The 14714-nt window shown below is 54.3% G+C and overlaps 1 protein-coding gene and 1 long non-coding RNA gene across 5 annotated transcripts in view; one reads left to right on the top strand and one right to left on the bottom strand.

Moving 5' to 3' along the window:
* si:ch73-63e15.2 (protein strawberry notch homolog 2) overlaps positions 1-14714 on the top strand; it is a 71551-nt gene that overhangs the window by 43949 nt on the left and 12888 nt on the right. For 3 of the 4 annotated variants that reach the window (XM_035413496.1, XM_035413498.1, XM_035413499.1), the window contains 17 exons: positions 3040-3195; positions 5251-5334; positions 5816-5933; positions 6050-6210; positions 6643-6776; positions 6929-7019; positions 7205-7348; positions 7486-7603; positions 7870-7975; positions 8101-8254; positions 8810-8986; positions 9466-9563; positions 10979-11061; positions 12486-12668; positions 13035-13156; positions 13390-13521; positions 13773-13908. In XM_035413496.1, the coding sequence (XP_035269387.1) occupies positions 3040-3195; positions 5251-5334; positions 5816-5933; positions 6050-6210; positions 6643-6776; positions 6929-7019; positions 7205-7348; positions 7486-7603; positions 7870-7975; positions 8101-8254; positions 8810-8986; positions 9466-9563; positions 10979-11061; positions 12486-12668; positions 13035-13156; positions 13390-13521; positions 13773-13908 (2197 nt within the window). The remainder of the gene's footprint in view (positions 1-3039; positions 3196-5250; positions 5335-5815; positions 5934-6049; positions 6211-6642; positions 6777-6928; positions 7020-7204; positions 7349-7485; positions 7604-7869; positions 7976-8100; positions 8255-8809; positions 8987-9465; positions 9564-10978; positions 11062-12485; positions 12669-13034; positions 13157-13389; positions 13522-13772; positions 13909-14714) is intronic. The other variant, XM_035413497.1, reaches the window with a different exon arrangement.
* The window catches only part of LOC118225312, a 6598-nt gene continuing 1331 nt past the window's right edge, over positions 9448-14714 (bottom strand). The window contains exons 2-3 of the long non-coding RNA XR_004764800.1: positions 10917-11043; positions 9448-9667 (exon numbers count right to left, since the gene is read on the bottom strand). This is a non-coding gene — a long non-coding RNA (uncharacterized LOC118225312). The remainder of the gene's footprint in view (positions 9668-10916; positions 11044-14714) is intronic.

Here is a 14714-nt window from a genome sequence, read left to right as displayed (position 1 = left end):
GTGGACCGAGGAGGTGAATGTTCCCCCAGCTTGCGTGCGGTCGTGCTGTGGGGGCTTTTCTGCAGTGCTGATGTGCAGTTTGCTGTGCTCTGGAGGCAGTGGCAGGACGCTGCGCTCCCGGCCTCTCCTCCCCGTCTGCTGATCGGTCCACTGAAGGAGTGGCTGACTTTCTTGGCCTGATGACAGGGCCTGGGAAAACAAGGTTTCCAGGAATCCTCCCCACTCCTGCAGCGCACATGGATGTTTTGCAACCCCGCTGCCTTTCCACTTAAGAGTCTAGCAGGCAAAAAAGTCAATGTGCTATTGCGAGGAATACATATCTCTTCACCGTTTCCCCGAATCTCTCTCTTTCCTGTCCCTCTCTCTCCCTCTCTCTCTCTCTCTCTCTGTCTCTCTCTGTCTATCTAGCTCTTACTCTCTCTCTTGCTCTCTTTCTGAATCTGTCTCTCTCTCTTTCTTCCACAGACAGACACACACACACAAACACACACACATGCTGATACACACACACACACGCCGTCATTCGTGCTCGATGCTGTGGCCCCCCTTATAAAGGCTAAGCGCAGTCAGGCCTCTCTCTGTAGTCCCGGCGCCGCCGTCCACCGCATCCTGTTATGAAACGGCGTGCGAACGCAGAGGGGCTGTGGACGGCTGCCTCTCCAGACCGCCCCTGGCCTTAACCGTTTCGGCTCCTCACCGGGCCGTCCGAGAGCCCGGGGGGACGCGGGTCCGTCACTCCACCCCCGTCCGAGCGAGATCATCGTTCCTGAAGGTTCCCCCGGCCCGCTGGAGTAGCCCGGGCCGCTGTGCTGGTGATTATGTTCCACACCAGCGGTCGTTTGCGTTCTGTTTCTGTGCTCCGGCTGATTGCTCAGTTTTTTGCTCTAAGTGCCTCTTTATTGTGTCGTATCCCATGTGGCGTGTTCACTTGTGGGGTTTTGGTTTTTTTTGCTCTTCAGTGAATATCAAATGTCAAATGTTCAGCGTGCTGAAGTGCTGTGAACTCTATTCCCTAGAGTTCACACGCTTAGTCAGACTTCTGTAGAAGTTTATTCACTGCCCCCCCCCCCCCACCTCGTTTCACACTGCGGGCCAGAGGTGTGTGTGCCTGCAACTCTGGGGTTACACAAGCAGAGAGCTGAGCTGCTCCCCCCCCCCCAGAATGACCCTGTGAACGTCCCAAAGTCATAACTCAAGTGTTGCACATGGGCCTGAAATAGACATGAGGCAAGATGGTGCCCCCCATTGCTCTTCCCTGGAACACCCCCCCCCCCTTACACCCACCCACACCCACACACACACACACCCCCAGCCGCTCCGATTCGCCGGGGTGCCCTCCGTATGCAAATGCAGGACTCTGGGCTGTGAACTGAACGGATTGGGAGGCGGCCATGCCTGAAATGAAGCGCTCAGCCCCACATCTGTCAGATTAAAGGCTGCGGTGCGTTCCGGCTGGGCGGCGCGCCCCCCCCCCCCTTGCCCCCCTCGCCCACCTCGCCCCCCTCGCCCCGGCAAATCAGCGCCTCTCAGGGCTGACTTATTACGCCCCTCTGCGCGGCCCCCAACGGCTCCCACCCGCTGCGCCCCCACACGCGGGGCTAACCCAGCACCGCGCACCGCCACCCATTCACCAGATTAACTCTGCTTCCCAACGGCGGAGGAGGACAGGTGTCAACGCTACGATCGGTCTCTGCTCGAATACTGGACTTGGCGATTCTGACGGAACGAGCGTCGGACGGGATCGCGTCTATCTGCGCGTTCTCCTTTCGGTTATGTGAGCGTCGGCGTAGCAGACACACTCATCCAGAGCGATTCAGTGTCATTTTTTATGTCCTGATGGTTTCTGCTGCTGGACACGGCGTTTGGTTTGACTGAAGCGATTCAGTTTGGGCTCAGCTTGCTCAACACTGCCCCTCCTGGAAGTGCTGCAGGCCTGCAGCCTATGGGTTACACAGGCGCAGTCCCCTGGCTGTTTTCATACACTGCCACCCAGTGCCGGAGTTGGACTTGGTCTCCGTACACCCCCCCCCCCCCCCCTAAAATCCACCGTATAGACATTATCCACAGCTCCCATTCAGTCCCAGGCACCCTCGTGCATTAAGTGTAAATGATGAGATGAGTCCCCATTAGTCGCTTAATTATGTGTGTGCATTGTGCACAGTTGTCTTTGGTCCCCACTAGGGGCTCGGTGTGAAAAGTCATTTGGAATTTCAGCTCCACCATGGGAACAGGGCTGGAAAAATGTGCTCGATCACTTACATAATGGTGTTTGTGTGTGACCCGGGGGGACCGGGTGTGCAGCGGGGGGCTGGACAGGGTCCTGTGTTTGCTTTTCTAGTTGCGAAAATAGGAAGGCGCTCCATTCTACACAAATAGCCAATTTCCCTCTAGCGAACCCGAAAGTGTGCCATCCGCATGTGCTGCTCTTGTTTCAGAGTTAAACTGTGAACTCTGCCCCCCGCCCCCCCCCACCCCCCCCATGACAGTTCTCTTCCTCTTCCCTGGGGAGAGGCCGGGGCCAGCGGTTTCTACAGAGCTGACGTAAATGTGATTCGTGCGGAACCAGAGAGAGCCCTTAACTGATAAACTGCGGAATGCTCGTGAACGGTCATCGGCTCCCTGCTGCGCAGCTGCACACGCCAGCACATTTTCTCCGTGCAGATGCGTCATTTTTACATGGAAATCTTGTTTTTCTTCGAGTGAAGCGTATGCGTATGACGAAAGCGTACGTGTAAAAGTCGCGCCTCAGGGTGGCGGTGTCGTATAACGGGTAAGGAGCTGGTCTTGTAACCTGAAGGTTGCAGGTTAGATTTGCAGGTATGACACTGCCTTGTACCCTTGAGCACGGTACTTAACCTGCATCGCTTCAGTACATATCCAGCTGTATAAATGGATGCTTTGTAAATGCTGTGTAAAAAGTTCTGTAAGTCACTAAATTGCTAAATGCCTGTAATGTAATGTAACGCCTCCAGATGCTTTGAGCCTTGGTGCAGAACGGGAGGGTCTGATTTCTCTCTCTGCCCCCCTCTCGATCCACAGGACCTCTCCTGCATCGATGATCTTTCCAACACCTCGCTCTTCTCCTCTCCTGCCGACTCCCTGTCCGAGTACACAGACGCCGCCGACTTCCCCAGCATCGGCAACTACGTGCCCACGCTATGGGACATAAACACGCCCACGCACAGCCAGCTGGAGGTAAGAGCCCCTCTCCCTCCCTTACACTCCCTCTCCCTCCCTTATGCTCTCTCTCTCTCTCTCTCTCTCTCTCCCTCTCCCTCTCCCTCCCTTACCCTCTCTCTCTCTCCCTCCCTTACACACTCTCTCTCTCCCTCTCTCCGTTACGCTCTCTCTCTCCCCCTCCCTCCCTTACACACTGTCTCTCCCTCTCCCTTACGCTCTCTCTCCCTCTCCCTCCCTTACACTCTCTCTCTCCCTCTCTTTCTCTCCCTCTCCCTCCCTTACACTCTCTCTCCCTCCCTTATGCTCTCTCTCTCCCTCCCTTACCCTCTCTCTCTCCCTCCCTTACACTCTCCCTCTCCCTCTCCCTCCCTTACACACTCTCTCTCCCTCCCTTACACTCTCTCTCTCTCCCTTACGCTCTCTCTCTCTCTCTCTCTCTCTCTCTCTCTCTCTCTCCCTCTCCCTCTCCCTCCCTTACCCTCTCTCTCTCTCCCTCCCTTACACACTCTCTCTCTCCCTCTCTCCGTTACGCTCTCTCTCTCCCTCTCCCTCCCTTACACTCTCTCTCTCCCTCTATCTCTCTTACCCTCACTCTCTCTCTCCCTCCCTTATCCTCTCTCTCTCCCCCTCCCTTACACTCTCTCTCTCTCCCTCCCTTACACTCTCTCTCTCCCCCTCTCCCTTACGCTCTCTCTCTCCCTCTCCCTTACACTCTCTTTCTCTCTCTACCTTTTCCGTTCTTTCTCTCTGCCTCTCACTCATCACTCTCTCTCCCCTTCCTCTCCCTCTCTTCCCCCTCCCCCTCTCTTTCTGTCTCTCTGCCTCCTCTCTGTCGCACTCTCTCTATCAGACACACGGACACACAGGCCTGAACACACAGGGCCTTAACGCACTGAACCCGCTGCAGGTCACACACTCGTGCTCGATCCCACGCACAGAAAGGGAGCGTTCTTCACACATACACACACACGCACACGCACGCTCACACACACGCACACACACGCACACACACGCTCACACGCACACCCCCGCGCACGCGAGCAGAGCTCACTCAGCCGCCCGGGCGCGGGGTCTGTGAAACCGGAGCGAGCCGGTCTGAGCCGGCCTTTCCAGCGCGGTGCCCGCTCCACTCCTGGGGGTCCGTCCGTCTGACTGAGCCCAGCGTGGGGGGGGGGGGGGGGCGTTAGACCCCAGGAGGCGGGGGCTGTTCCTGGCTTCATCGCCTGCTGTTTGTTCTGTTCTTTTTCTTTCCTTCCACTTTTCCCATTCTCTTTTTTTTTTTTCCTCTGGTAAGATTGTTAAAATGTGGCCAAAACCGAAACTCCCATGTATCAGTAGTTTTTCCATGTGTTTGAAGCACTTGAGTTTGATGGCTGTGGGGCAGATATCGGCTGAGTGCATGGACAGTGTGGCCCAGTTCTGGGGAGCCGTCTCTGGGCGTATATAGAGAAAGTTCTATCCTGAACAAGCCAGGGCCTGCAGTGACCGTCAGCCCTGGGAAAGCACACCAGAGCTGGAAAGTCCAGGGCTCAGAAAGTAGAAGTCCTGCCATGTGTTTCTTCCACCCATGAACTCAACCAGCTGATTGCACTAAATTAACTTTACCTCCTGGATGCGAGAATTGTGCTAATCAGCCTTCCAGGTGATTGGAACTAAACACTGGGGAGGACTTTTACTTTCTGGACCTGGATTGTCCACCTGTGGAACACAGAGGCTCCCTCACTTTTCCGCTGCAGTCCGTCTGCGTCGGCTGCGGCATCTGCGTCGGCTGCGGCATCTGCGTGGCTCAGGCTGGCGACCGCGGAGTGATAAGCGGGGGGCTCGTCCTTCAAGTCTGTCCCCAAATCAAGGGGTGTGGGCGTTTTAGCGTTGGGACGTCCCAATGGAAGAGTTCGGGAACGGAAAGATGTTCAGGCAGAGTCTTGTCCTCATTCAGTTTCCTGCATTTGATGCCAATGAGCAAGGTCACTCTCTCCACCTCACAGGGACCTGTTCGCTGGCGGCCATTTTGTTTTGTTTTGTTTTGATTCTTTTTCTGTTATTTTTATTTGTTCATGTTTTCCCTTGCAGTTGAACACCAGCAGGTTTGAGGGCTTGAGCAGTTTGGAGGATATCTCTGCCATTATCAACACCCCGCCTTTGGGAGCATACCAGGTAGCCTCTTCCCTCCAAGTCTGCGGATTTGGGCGGGGCCTGCGACTCCCTCCTGTGCCCTGAGTGGCACTGCGCTCGACGCCTCAGCCTTCCGACTTCGGCGTTCTCTGCCCCGCGCCAGCCAGGCCGGGAGCTGCGTGTTCACACTGTTAACCATTAACTGCATCAGCTCCATTAACCGCCTCAGTCTGACTCGCTGAACGGAAGCTTGCTGTGACTCTCCCCGTGCTGAGAGACCTGGCTCCTAACCCGCTCTGTGACCCGCCGCCGATTTGCGTCTGTGCTTCATTTCACCGCTTTACTCCAGCTGCTCCATGTACCCGTTAAAGTTCTCTATCTCTCTTTCTCCCTCTCTGTCTCTCTCTCTCTCTCTCTCTCTCTGTCTCTCTCTCTCTCTCTCTCTCTCTCTGTCTCTCTCTCTCTCTCTCTCTCTCTCTCTCTCTCTGTCTCTCTCCCTCTCTCCCTCTGTCTGTCCCTTTAGCCGCCCCAGCCGCCCCAGCGACCCCAGCAGTCCCCAGAAGAGGAAGAGGAGGTGGACGAAGAGGAGACAGAGGAGCTCGGGCACGTGGACACGTACGCGGAATACAAACCGTCCAAATGTACGCCCCCGCCTCGCCCGCCCCCGAGCGCCGCGCTCCGTTTGCTGAAAGATTAGCCGCAGAATCACCCTCATTGCTCTCTCTCTCTCTCTCTCTCTCTCTTTCGCCCTGTGCAGCCACGATAGGGATCTCGCACCCGGACATCGTCGTGGAGACCAACACCCTGTCCAGCGTCCCGCCTCCCGACATCACCTACACCCTGTCCATTCCCGAAACCACTATCAGCAAAGGTCAGCTGTCTGCCCTGCAGCTGGAGGCCATCATCTACGCCTGCCAGGTACCCCCCCTCGCCCCCCCTCGGGTGTTGTAGCGTTCCCATGGTGACGGACTGAGTGTCCTCTCCACCGTACACATTTCTGCCAGAGCAGAGTAACACTAAGCTTGACTGGCTCTATGTAGATAGAGGCCTGGCTCCAGCTGTTCCACATTAACCAGCTGGGTCCAGTTCAAATGACATTCGCCAGGTAAATAAAGTGACACTCCACAGCTCAAATAGACATTTGTTTGGCGTGCGCTAACCTCAGTTCCCCGCAGACAGCTTAAAGTGATAAAAACAGACAGAGTTAAATTGATAATCACTCCTGGCAGCTAATCAAACTAAGCAGAAGGGAGTTTTGAGGCTAGCAGCAGGTTTGGAATGTGTTCGCGGTGGTCGCGATTGAATCCCGTCTCACCACGCCCCCCCCCCCCCCCCCCCCCCTGCTCCCAGCAACACGAGGTGATCCTGCAGAACGGCCAGAGGGCGGGCTACCTGATCGGAGACGGCGCCGGCGTGGGGAAGGGCCGCACCGTGGCCGGGATCATCCTGGAAAACTACCTGAAGGGGAGGAAGAAAGCGCTGTGGTGAGAGAGCGGCTTTTCACGCGTCTCCCCTCTCCGTGAAAAAAAAACCTCTCCGTGGAAAAAAAGCCACTGGAAGGACGGATGTTTTACTTTATTTTCGGTCTGATGTTCTGACGCGATCGTTTGCTTTTCCTCCCCTTTGCCTCCTTCAGGTTTAGCGTTTCCAACGACCTGAAATACGACGCCGAGCGAGATCTGAAAGATATCGAGGCTCCCTGCATTCCCGTGCATGCCTTAAACAAGGTAGGAGGGAAAGGGTCCTTATTCAGTCCCGAATGCCAGCTCCCGTTTGGCCTGCCGTGATGCGTGAGGTCGTCCGGGCGACGGCCGTCTCCGGCGTTCCGTGTGTCTCTGGTGTTCCGTCGGTACTTCCTCTGCTCTTTCCTGTGGCGGTGTGGTTGAGGGTCTGCTCTTGTGGTTGCTCCTAGATTAAGTATGGCGACACAGCTACCTCAGAAGGAGTGCTCTTCGCGACGTACTCCGCCCTGATCGGGGAGAGCCAGGCGGGGGGGCAGCACCGCACCAGGCTCCGGCAGATCCTGGACTGGTGTAAGCCGGGCTTCGATGGAGTCGTATCCCTTTGGCGCATTGCGCGGTTTTCGCGCGGTTGGAAGTCTTGGAGAAGCGGTTATCTTGGTTGCGGGTGTCACGGCGGTGTGTGTCTACAGCGTAATGTCCCTGTTGCCCTTGACCGCTCCTCCCTTATCAGATCATATTTGACGAGTGCCACAAAGCCAAAAACGCCACGTCCACCAAGATGGGCAAGGCCGTGCTGGACCTGCAGAACAAGCTGCCGCTGGCCCGCGTGGTGTACGCCAGCGCCACAGGTAGGCCTCCCGCGCAGTGCAGCCGCCTCCTGCCACGAAGCAGTCGGGTGTTTTAGGATTTAGATCTTTCTGTCTCTGTCTCTCTCTTTTCTTTCTCACTCTCTTTCGTTCTCTCACACACACTCTCTCTCTCCATCTCTCTCTCTGTACGTCTCCACGTTCTTCCTTCTGTATTTTCTCGTCATTTATCGGGTGGCCATGTTTGATCTGTTGTGATTTCGTGTTTTATTGGAATGAAGTTAAACGGCTTTAAATGGCTCCTCCAGGTGCTTCTGAGCCAAAGAACATGATCTACATGAGCCGGCTGGGGATCTGGGGAGAGGGGACCCCCTTCAAAATCTTCGACGACTTCCTGCACGCCATCGAGAAGAGGTCAGGGCCCACAGAACCTGTACCTGGTGTCTCTGTCTGTCTGTCTGTCCATCCGTCCGTCTGTCTGCCTGTTCGTCCGTCTCTCTGTCTGTCTGACTGACTCTGCTCCTTGCCCCGCCTCCCAGGGGTGTGGGCGCCATGGAGATCGTGGCGATGGACATGAAGGTGAGCGGCATGTACATCGCCCGGCAGCTCAGCTTCTCGGGGGTGTCCTTCCGCATCGAGGAGATCGGCCTGGACAACGACTTCAAGCTCGTCTACAACAAAGCTGCCAAGCTGGTGAGGAGCCCTCAGCCTGGCAGTCAGACCTCGCCTGGGACTTTCTCCTTTTCTTTAAATAAGATAAATAAGGTTTTCACATTTCCCTGTGTTACTCACTGACTAGTCTGCCCTGTTGGTTTACTGTGGATAGAGTTTCAGCTCAAGTTAGCACTTAAACTTGTCATATCCATCATGCCTTAGTGCAGCGCCCCAGTCCTTATGAACGTTCCAAGCACATATTTGTGATCTGACATGTTCTTAACTGAACATTCTAAAGCTGATGTAACAGTTGCTACTGGTAACCGAAAGCAATGGAGTTCTAGAACACTGACTTATAATTTTGAAAAGAATGTTCCAGAAGGCCTACTCTTCCAAGGGTTAAGACCTGCAGCAGTCAGCCTGTACTTATTGTGCTACCGGTAGTGGGCACAGTCCTGTCAGTGGAGTTTCCAGCTTGGCAGAGCGGATTATGCCATAAGCTGGTCATGGTGCAGTAACTCAGAGGCACGTGCGCGCTCGCGTTCGAGCGGGGCCCCCTCTGGCCGGAGGTGTGACGTGCGGTGCTTCTCGCAGTGGGCGGAGGCGCTGGCGGTCTTCACGCGGGCGGCGGACGAGCTGGGCCTGGTCTCCAGGAAGTCGCTGTGGGGCCAGTTCTGGTCCTCCCACCAGCGCTTCTTCAAGTACCTCTGCATCGCCGCCAAGGTGCGCTGCCTGGTGGAGCTGGCCAAGAAGGAGCTGGAGGCGGGAAAGGTGAGTCCAGACTGAAAATCACCCATCGAGACTATAGCGCCCTGAACGGCAGGAACACATACTTCCTCCTGATGTGCGACGGACTTAGGTGGGCCAAATGGCCTTCGCCCATGTGTTTCCCATGTAATGCATTCATTCATATGTTCTCGCTCTTGTGCTCTTATGAGTCGAAACCTGTGTGTCACCTCTGTTTAGTGGATAGTGAAGGTGTGAATCAATTAATCAATCAATCAATCGATGAATCAATCAATCTTTAATTTAACTCTCTTATCTTTTAAGCACATGAGGTCATCTGAAATGTGCAAGCAAGACTCTTTATCGGATCAATAGATCAGTCAATCCCTTAAAGGGTAATTTGGTTTACAGACAGGCCCACGTGTGCCGAGCCACCATGCTAGAATAAAAGCACAGTAAAGTCAGGCACTGATAAAAGCGGCCCTCTGCCTGCGTGACGTAGCACTCGCTGTCATCCTCGCCAGTGCATCGTGATTGGGCTGCAGTCCACGGGGGAGGCGCGCACCAGGGAGGTCCTGGACGAGAACGACGGGCACCTGGACAGATTCGTCTCGGCGGCGGAGTGAGTTCACCATGGAGACGGTTGGGACGGGGACGGGGTTGAGGGGGGATTCTGGCTCGTCGTCAGAGCAGGGACTCTCCGTTAGAAATGTAGTGGGAACATACCTTGTCAAAAACAAGACAGAGCTTTGCTCCAAAAAGACAAAACCTCCAGTTCAGCTCTGAGCCACATATCGTATCAAATAACTGGTGCTTTCCAGCTCATGTATTTCTGTGGTTTTTAGGTAAAGCAGATGATTGTTACCTCATGCATTACAAGGCATGTGTTTAATATACAGCCATTATCTCAAGCCTGAGTTCTTAAGTTTAAGGCTGTGGGTTGAATTGTGCTGCATTAGCATGCATACCTATAGGTGCATCAACCTGTGAAAGGTCATTTCTTGTTGTTTTGCTTAGCTGAGCTTAGCAGCTCACCTGAATCCAGAGAGGCCCTGTGTGTCTGCTATAGATCAGCTCACCTGAATCCAGAGAGGCCCTGTGTGTCTGCTATAGAGCGGCTCACCCAGAGAGGCCCTGTGTGTCTGCTATAGAGCGGCTCACCCAGAGAGGCCCTGTGTGTCTGCTATAGAGCAGCTCACCCAGAGAGGCCCTGTGTGTCTGCTATAGAGCGGCTCACCCACAGGCCCTGTGTGTCTGCTATAGAGCGGCTCACCCAGAGGCCCTGTGTGTCTGCTATAGAGCGGCTCACCCACAGGCCCTGTGTGTCTGTTATAGAGCGGCTCACCCAGAGGTCCTGTGTGTCTGCTATAGAGCGGCTCACCCGGAGAGGCTCTGTGTGTCTGCTATAGAGCGGCTCACCCAGAGGTCCTGTGTGTCTGCTATAGAGCGGCTCACCCAGAGAGGCCCTGTGTGTCTGCTATAGAGCGGCTCACCCAGAGGCCCTATGTGTCTGCTATAGAGCGGCTCACCCAGAGAGGTCCTGTGTGTCTGCTATAGAGCGGCTCACCCAGAGAGGCCCTGTGTGTCTGCTATAGAGCGGCTCACCCAGAGGCCCTGTGTGTCTGCTATAGAGCGGCTCACCCAGAGACGCCCTGTGTGTCTGCTATAGAGCGGCTCACCCAGAGAGGCCCTGTGTGTCTGCTATAGAGCGGCTCACCCAGAGAGGCCCTGTGTGTCTGCTATAGAGCGGCTCACCCAGAGAGGCCCTGTGTGTCTGTTATAGAGCAGCTCACCCAGAGGCCCTGTGTGTCTGCTATAGAGCGGCTCACCCACAGGCCCTGTGTGTCTGTTATAGAGCGGCTCACCCAGAGAGGTCCTGTGTGTCTGTTATAGAGCGGCTCACCCACAGGCCCTGTGTGTCTGCTGTAGAGCGGCTCACCCACAGGCCCTGTGTGTCTGCTATAGAGCGGCTCACCCAGAGACGCTTGTACTGTAGCAGAGCTGGAAATGACGTGGCTCCTTGTCTTCTCTCCTCAGGGGTGTTTTTCAGTCGCTGGTGCAGAAGCACTTTCCGTCGGAGAAGCAGAAGAGAGAAAAGAGCGCTGGAAACAAAAGAAAACGTGAGCATTGTTATCTGTCGACTAAATTTGTTAGCCTATTTTTTTAGCCTATTCTTTATTACACAGACAGCTGTGCTCATTCAGCAATACTGAACCTGTCTTGTGAAATTAGACAAAAATATTATGGTACAGAGTGGACACCTATGCCCTGTTGACTGGAACATGTATTCATTAACTTTGGGGGATTTATTTAACTTCCTTCTCTCTGTGAATTAGTCTCAGCTTTGAGCAGCAGCCATGAAGAGAGGTCCCATTTCCCCACTTACCTGACACTGTACCTGAAACTCAAATAAAATGTTAACTTTCACAACAGGTCCGTTTTTAATGAAAGAAAGGCTCAGCTGTGCATTTCCATATCTGGGCTTCCACATTTTATAGCGCATCTAAAAATAAAACGAGGTTGTGAAAAAAAGGGGGCGTAGTGTGTCAGTCTGCGGTCTCCACTCAGGCCGCTGCGGGACTTTCTCCCTGCCTCGCGACTACGCGGCCCGGTTTCGTTTCTGTCCCGTCTCTCTGCGTTTTCGACCACAGTCATGAGTCACGGCTCGCACCCCGAGCCTTCCTGACCCAAATTCCTCTCTGCTGCTGTAAATTCAAGCTGAAATTCAATGTAAAGCAATGTAAAAAAAATAAATAAATAAATGGTGAACTTAAAATTAATCGTTTGGAATCCACCTGCTCATGTACCCGCCCACCGGACTTGCTGCTCGGTGGTGAAAATTGAGTGGGCCAAGAGTCCATGGGTGGGTTGTCTTATCCGAGAGGAGCTGCTCTGGGCGCAGTGCTTTTGATCTTGGCTCACACCTGATTCACCAGACCACCTATCCATGGTGTTCAGTCCAGACCACCTATCCATGATGTTCAGTCCAGACCACCTATCCATGGTGTTCAGTCCAGACCACCTATCCATGGTGTTCAGTCCGGACCACCTATCGATGGTGTTCAGTCCGGACCACCTATCCATGGTGTTCAGTCCGGACCACCTATCCATGGTGTTCAGTCCGGACCACCTATCCATGGTGTTCAGTCCAGACCACCTATCCATGGTGTTCAGTCCAGACCACCTATCCATGGTGTTCAGTCCAGACCACCTATCCATGGTGTTCAGTCCAGACCACCTATCCATGGTGTTCAGTCCAGACCTTGATTTGTTTAATCGGGTCTTTTAGTGCTGGGCTGGAACGAAAACCTGCTGCCATATTGTCTCTTCGTGGGTAAGATTGGACACCTCTGTCCTAGACAAAGTGACTAGATGTGCTTGTAGGCCCTCAAATCAGTTGTAACTGTATGCCCTTCTGATGGAGTATAGAGTAACTGGTTAAGGACACAGTGCAGAAATCCCATTGGTTGTGCACAGGCTGCAGGTTTCCTTTGGTTTTGAGAGCCATGTTCATGCCGCGTCTCCTCCCCCCCCCGCCCCCCAGGCAAACCCAAGGGCCGGCCGCCGAAGTACCCCAAGCACAGCGCGGAGGTGGGGATCGTGATCCACATCAGCGACGACAGCAGCACCGAGTCGGACGGGCCGGACAGCGACTCCAACTCCTCCCCCGAGTCCCTCATGGACAACGACGACGTCATCTTCGTCAACCACACTAACTGTCACACTGGTACGCCGGCCCCTCGCTGCTCCCGGATCAGCCTTCTGTGGGCTGATCGACCCCACCCCCCCCGCTGATCCGCGTGTCTGCAACGCGGCCCTCTGGGGACGAGTGGCGTAGCGGCTTGGCCGGAGGTTCCCTAAGCGCGGCGCTTAGCGGCTGCAGCGGTCTCGCCGTGTTTCCGCATGCCCGTCCGCTCTTTATCGGCTGGCTTATCTGCCACGGAACCGTCATGCTCGCAGACGTGGGTCTAGACGGCGAGACCGGGCGCGAGGGGGACACAGCCGTATTCTTTCACGCTGCGCCGGCTCTGCGTCGCTAATTTTTTTGCGATTACTTAGATTTGGTTTTTCTCTGCCCGTGTTGTTTTTGCAGCGAAGATCGAGGAAATGAAGCAAGATCTCCTGAACAAGATTTCTGTGCTGGGAAAGGAACTACCTCTGAATACTCTGGATGAACTGATAGACAAGTTTGGCGGTCCAGAGCAGGTCTCTGAGGTGAGAGCTGATTGGTTCTGAGCCACATTACGCCCAACATTCGCTCAGAAATGCACATTAACTTCACGGCTAAGAGAAAGGAGAGAGAGATAATGAAAGCATATTTAAGCGAGTGTTTATTTGTCAAACGCCAGCGGGGAATATAAAATGTAAGTGTAATATCTCTCCCTCCCTCTCTCCCTCTCTCTCTCTCTCTCCCTCCCTCTCTCCCTCTCTCTCTCTCTCTCTCTCAGATGACCGGGCGGAAGGGTCGGGTGGTGCGGAGGCCTGACGGCAGCGTTCGGTACGAGTCCCGGGCAGAGCAGGGCCTCACCATCGACCACGTCAACATCAAGGAGAAGGAGCGCTTCATGTGTGGGGAGAAGGTGAGGGAAGCCTGCCCAGCGCACACGCTTAATGTGGGACACCAGCGCACACTTAACACAGAGTCGCGTCAGTGCGTGACATATGCTTAACACGTAGTCATGTCAGTGCGTGAGCATACGCTTAACACGCAGCTGTATTGCTGCCTGAGCACAGCAAATGTACAGCCAATTAACGCTTCCATTTAACAGTCTCAAAGTTGGAAACCGGTGAGTTCTTCTCAGTGTAACCCCTTCCTGTGTGTCCCCCCCAGCTGGTGGCCATCATCTCGGAGGCGGCCAGCTCGGGCATCTCTCTGCAGGCCGACAAGCGAGTGCAGAACCAGCGGAGGAGAGTGCACATGACGCTGGAGCTGCCCTGGAGCGCCGACCGGGCCATCCAGCAGTTCGGTAAGATCCGGCGCTCCGTCTGAAACCAATCTCTCCCCCCCACTCTCTGTGGAAGAGGAACTGTCCCTTCCTGCCACCTCTCATTCACTACTTCCTCCAGAAACCGCCGATCTAGAGTGATCAGCCAGAGCCGTCACTGTGATGGCTTGTAGGTTAATGTAGTTTTTTTTGTGCATTTGTCATGCAGCTAGAGGCTAAAAAACAGACTCGGGTCTCAGCTGGTTTGAGTATTTGAATGCAAAGCTCTTATTTCAAAGGACTGAGTTCTAAAAAAGCTTCCTATCTGACAGAATTTCAGAATAGCGGTTGAAGTAGGTTTTTGATGGTATCCAGCCTAGTTTCGATATGTCAGCTAAGAAAAGCAATAGCCTCAGAAACACTTCTCATTTTCAGACATGGCTGTATATTTGGCGCAGAACAAAAAAAGAAACAGGTGATCTTTATAAATAATCCACAGTTGTGCACAATGGCATGGACTTGCCGTCACAGCGGTCGACTTCCTGCTGTTATTCTCGCTAAGGGAAATTAAATCGCCACGTGAGCATTTTTCACGGGTTCTGGTTACATTTCCCAGAAAGGACTGCATAGCAACTGTTGTTTGGGTTGAGTAACTACAGGGAAGCGTTGTGCGTGGTGAGTGAACCCGTTCTGCCCGCCCTGCGGATAATTCGCTGTGGCGGACTCAAAACAGCAGTTTCCTGTCCCCCCTGTTTTCCACCGTTAGCAACGAGAGCCACACCCAAAATTCACAGAACTTTGCCGCTAAATCACTGTCAGGTGAAAAATGTGGGCATTGCCATTTTACC

This window comes from Anguilla anguilla, chromosome 4 (assembly GCF_013347855.1).
Source record: "Anguilla anguilla isolate fAngAng1 chromosome 4, fAngAng1.pri, whole genome shotgun sequence".
NCBI classification, from domain to species: domain Eukaryota; kingdom Metazoa; phylum Chordata; class Actinopteri; order Anguilliformes; family Anguillidae; genus Anguilla; species Anguilla anguilla.
This window is presented reverse-complemented; position numbering and strand designations above follow the sequence as displayed.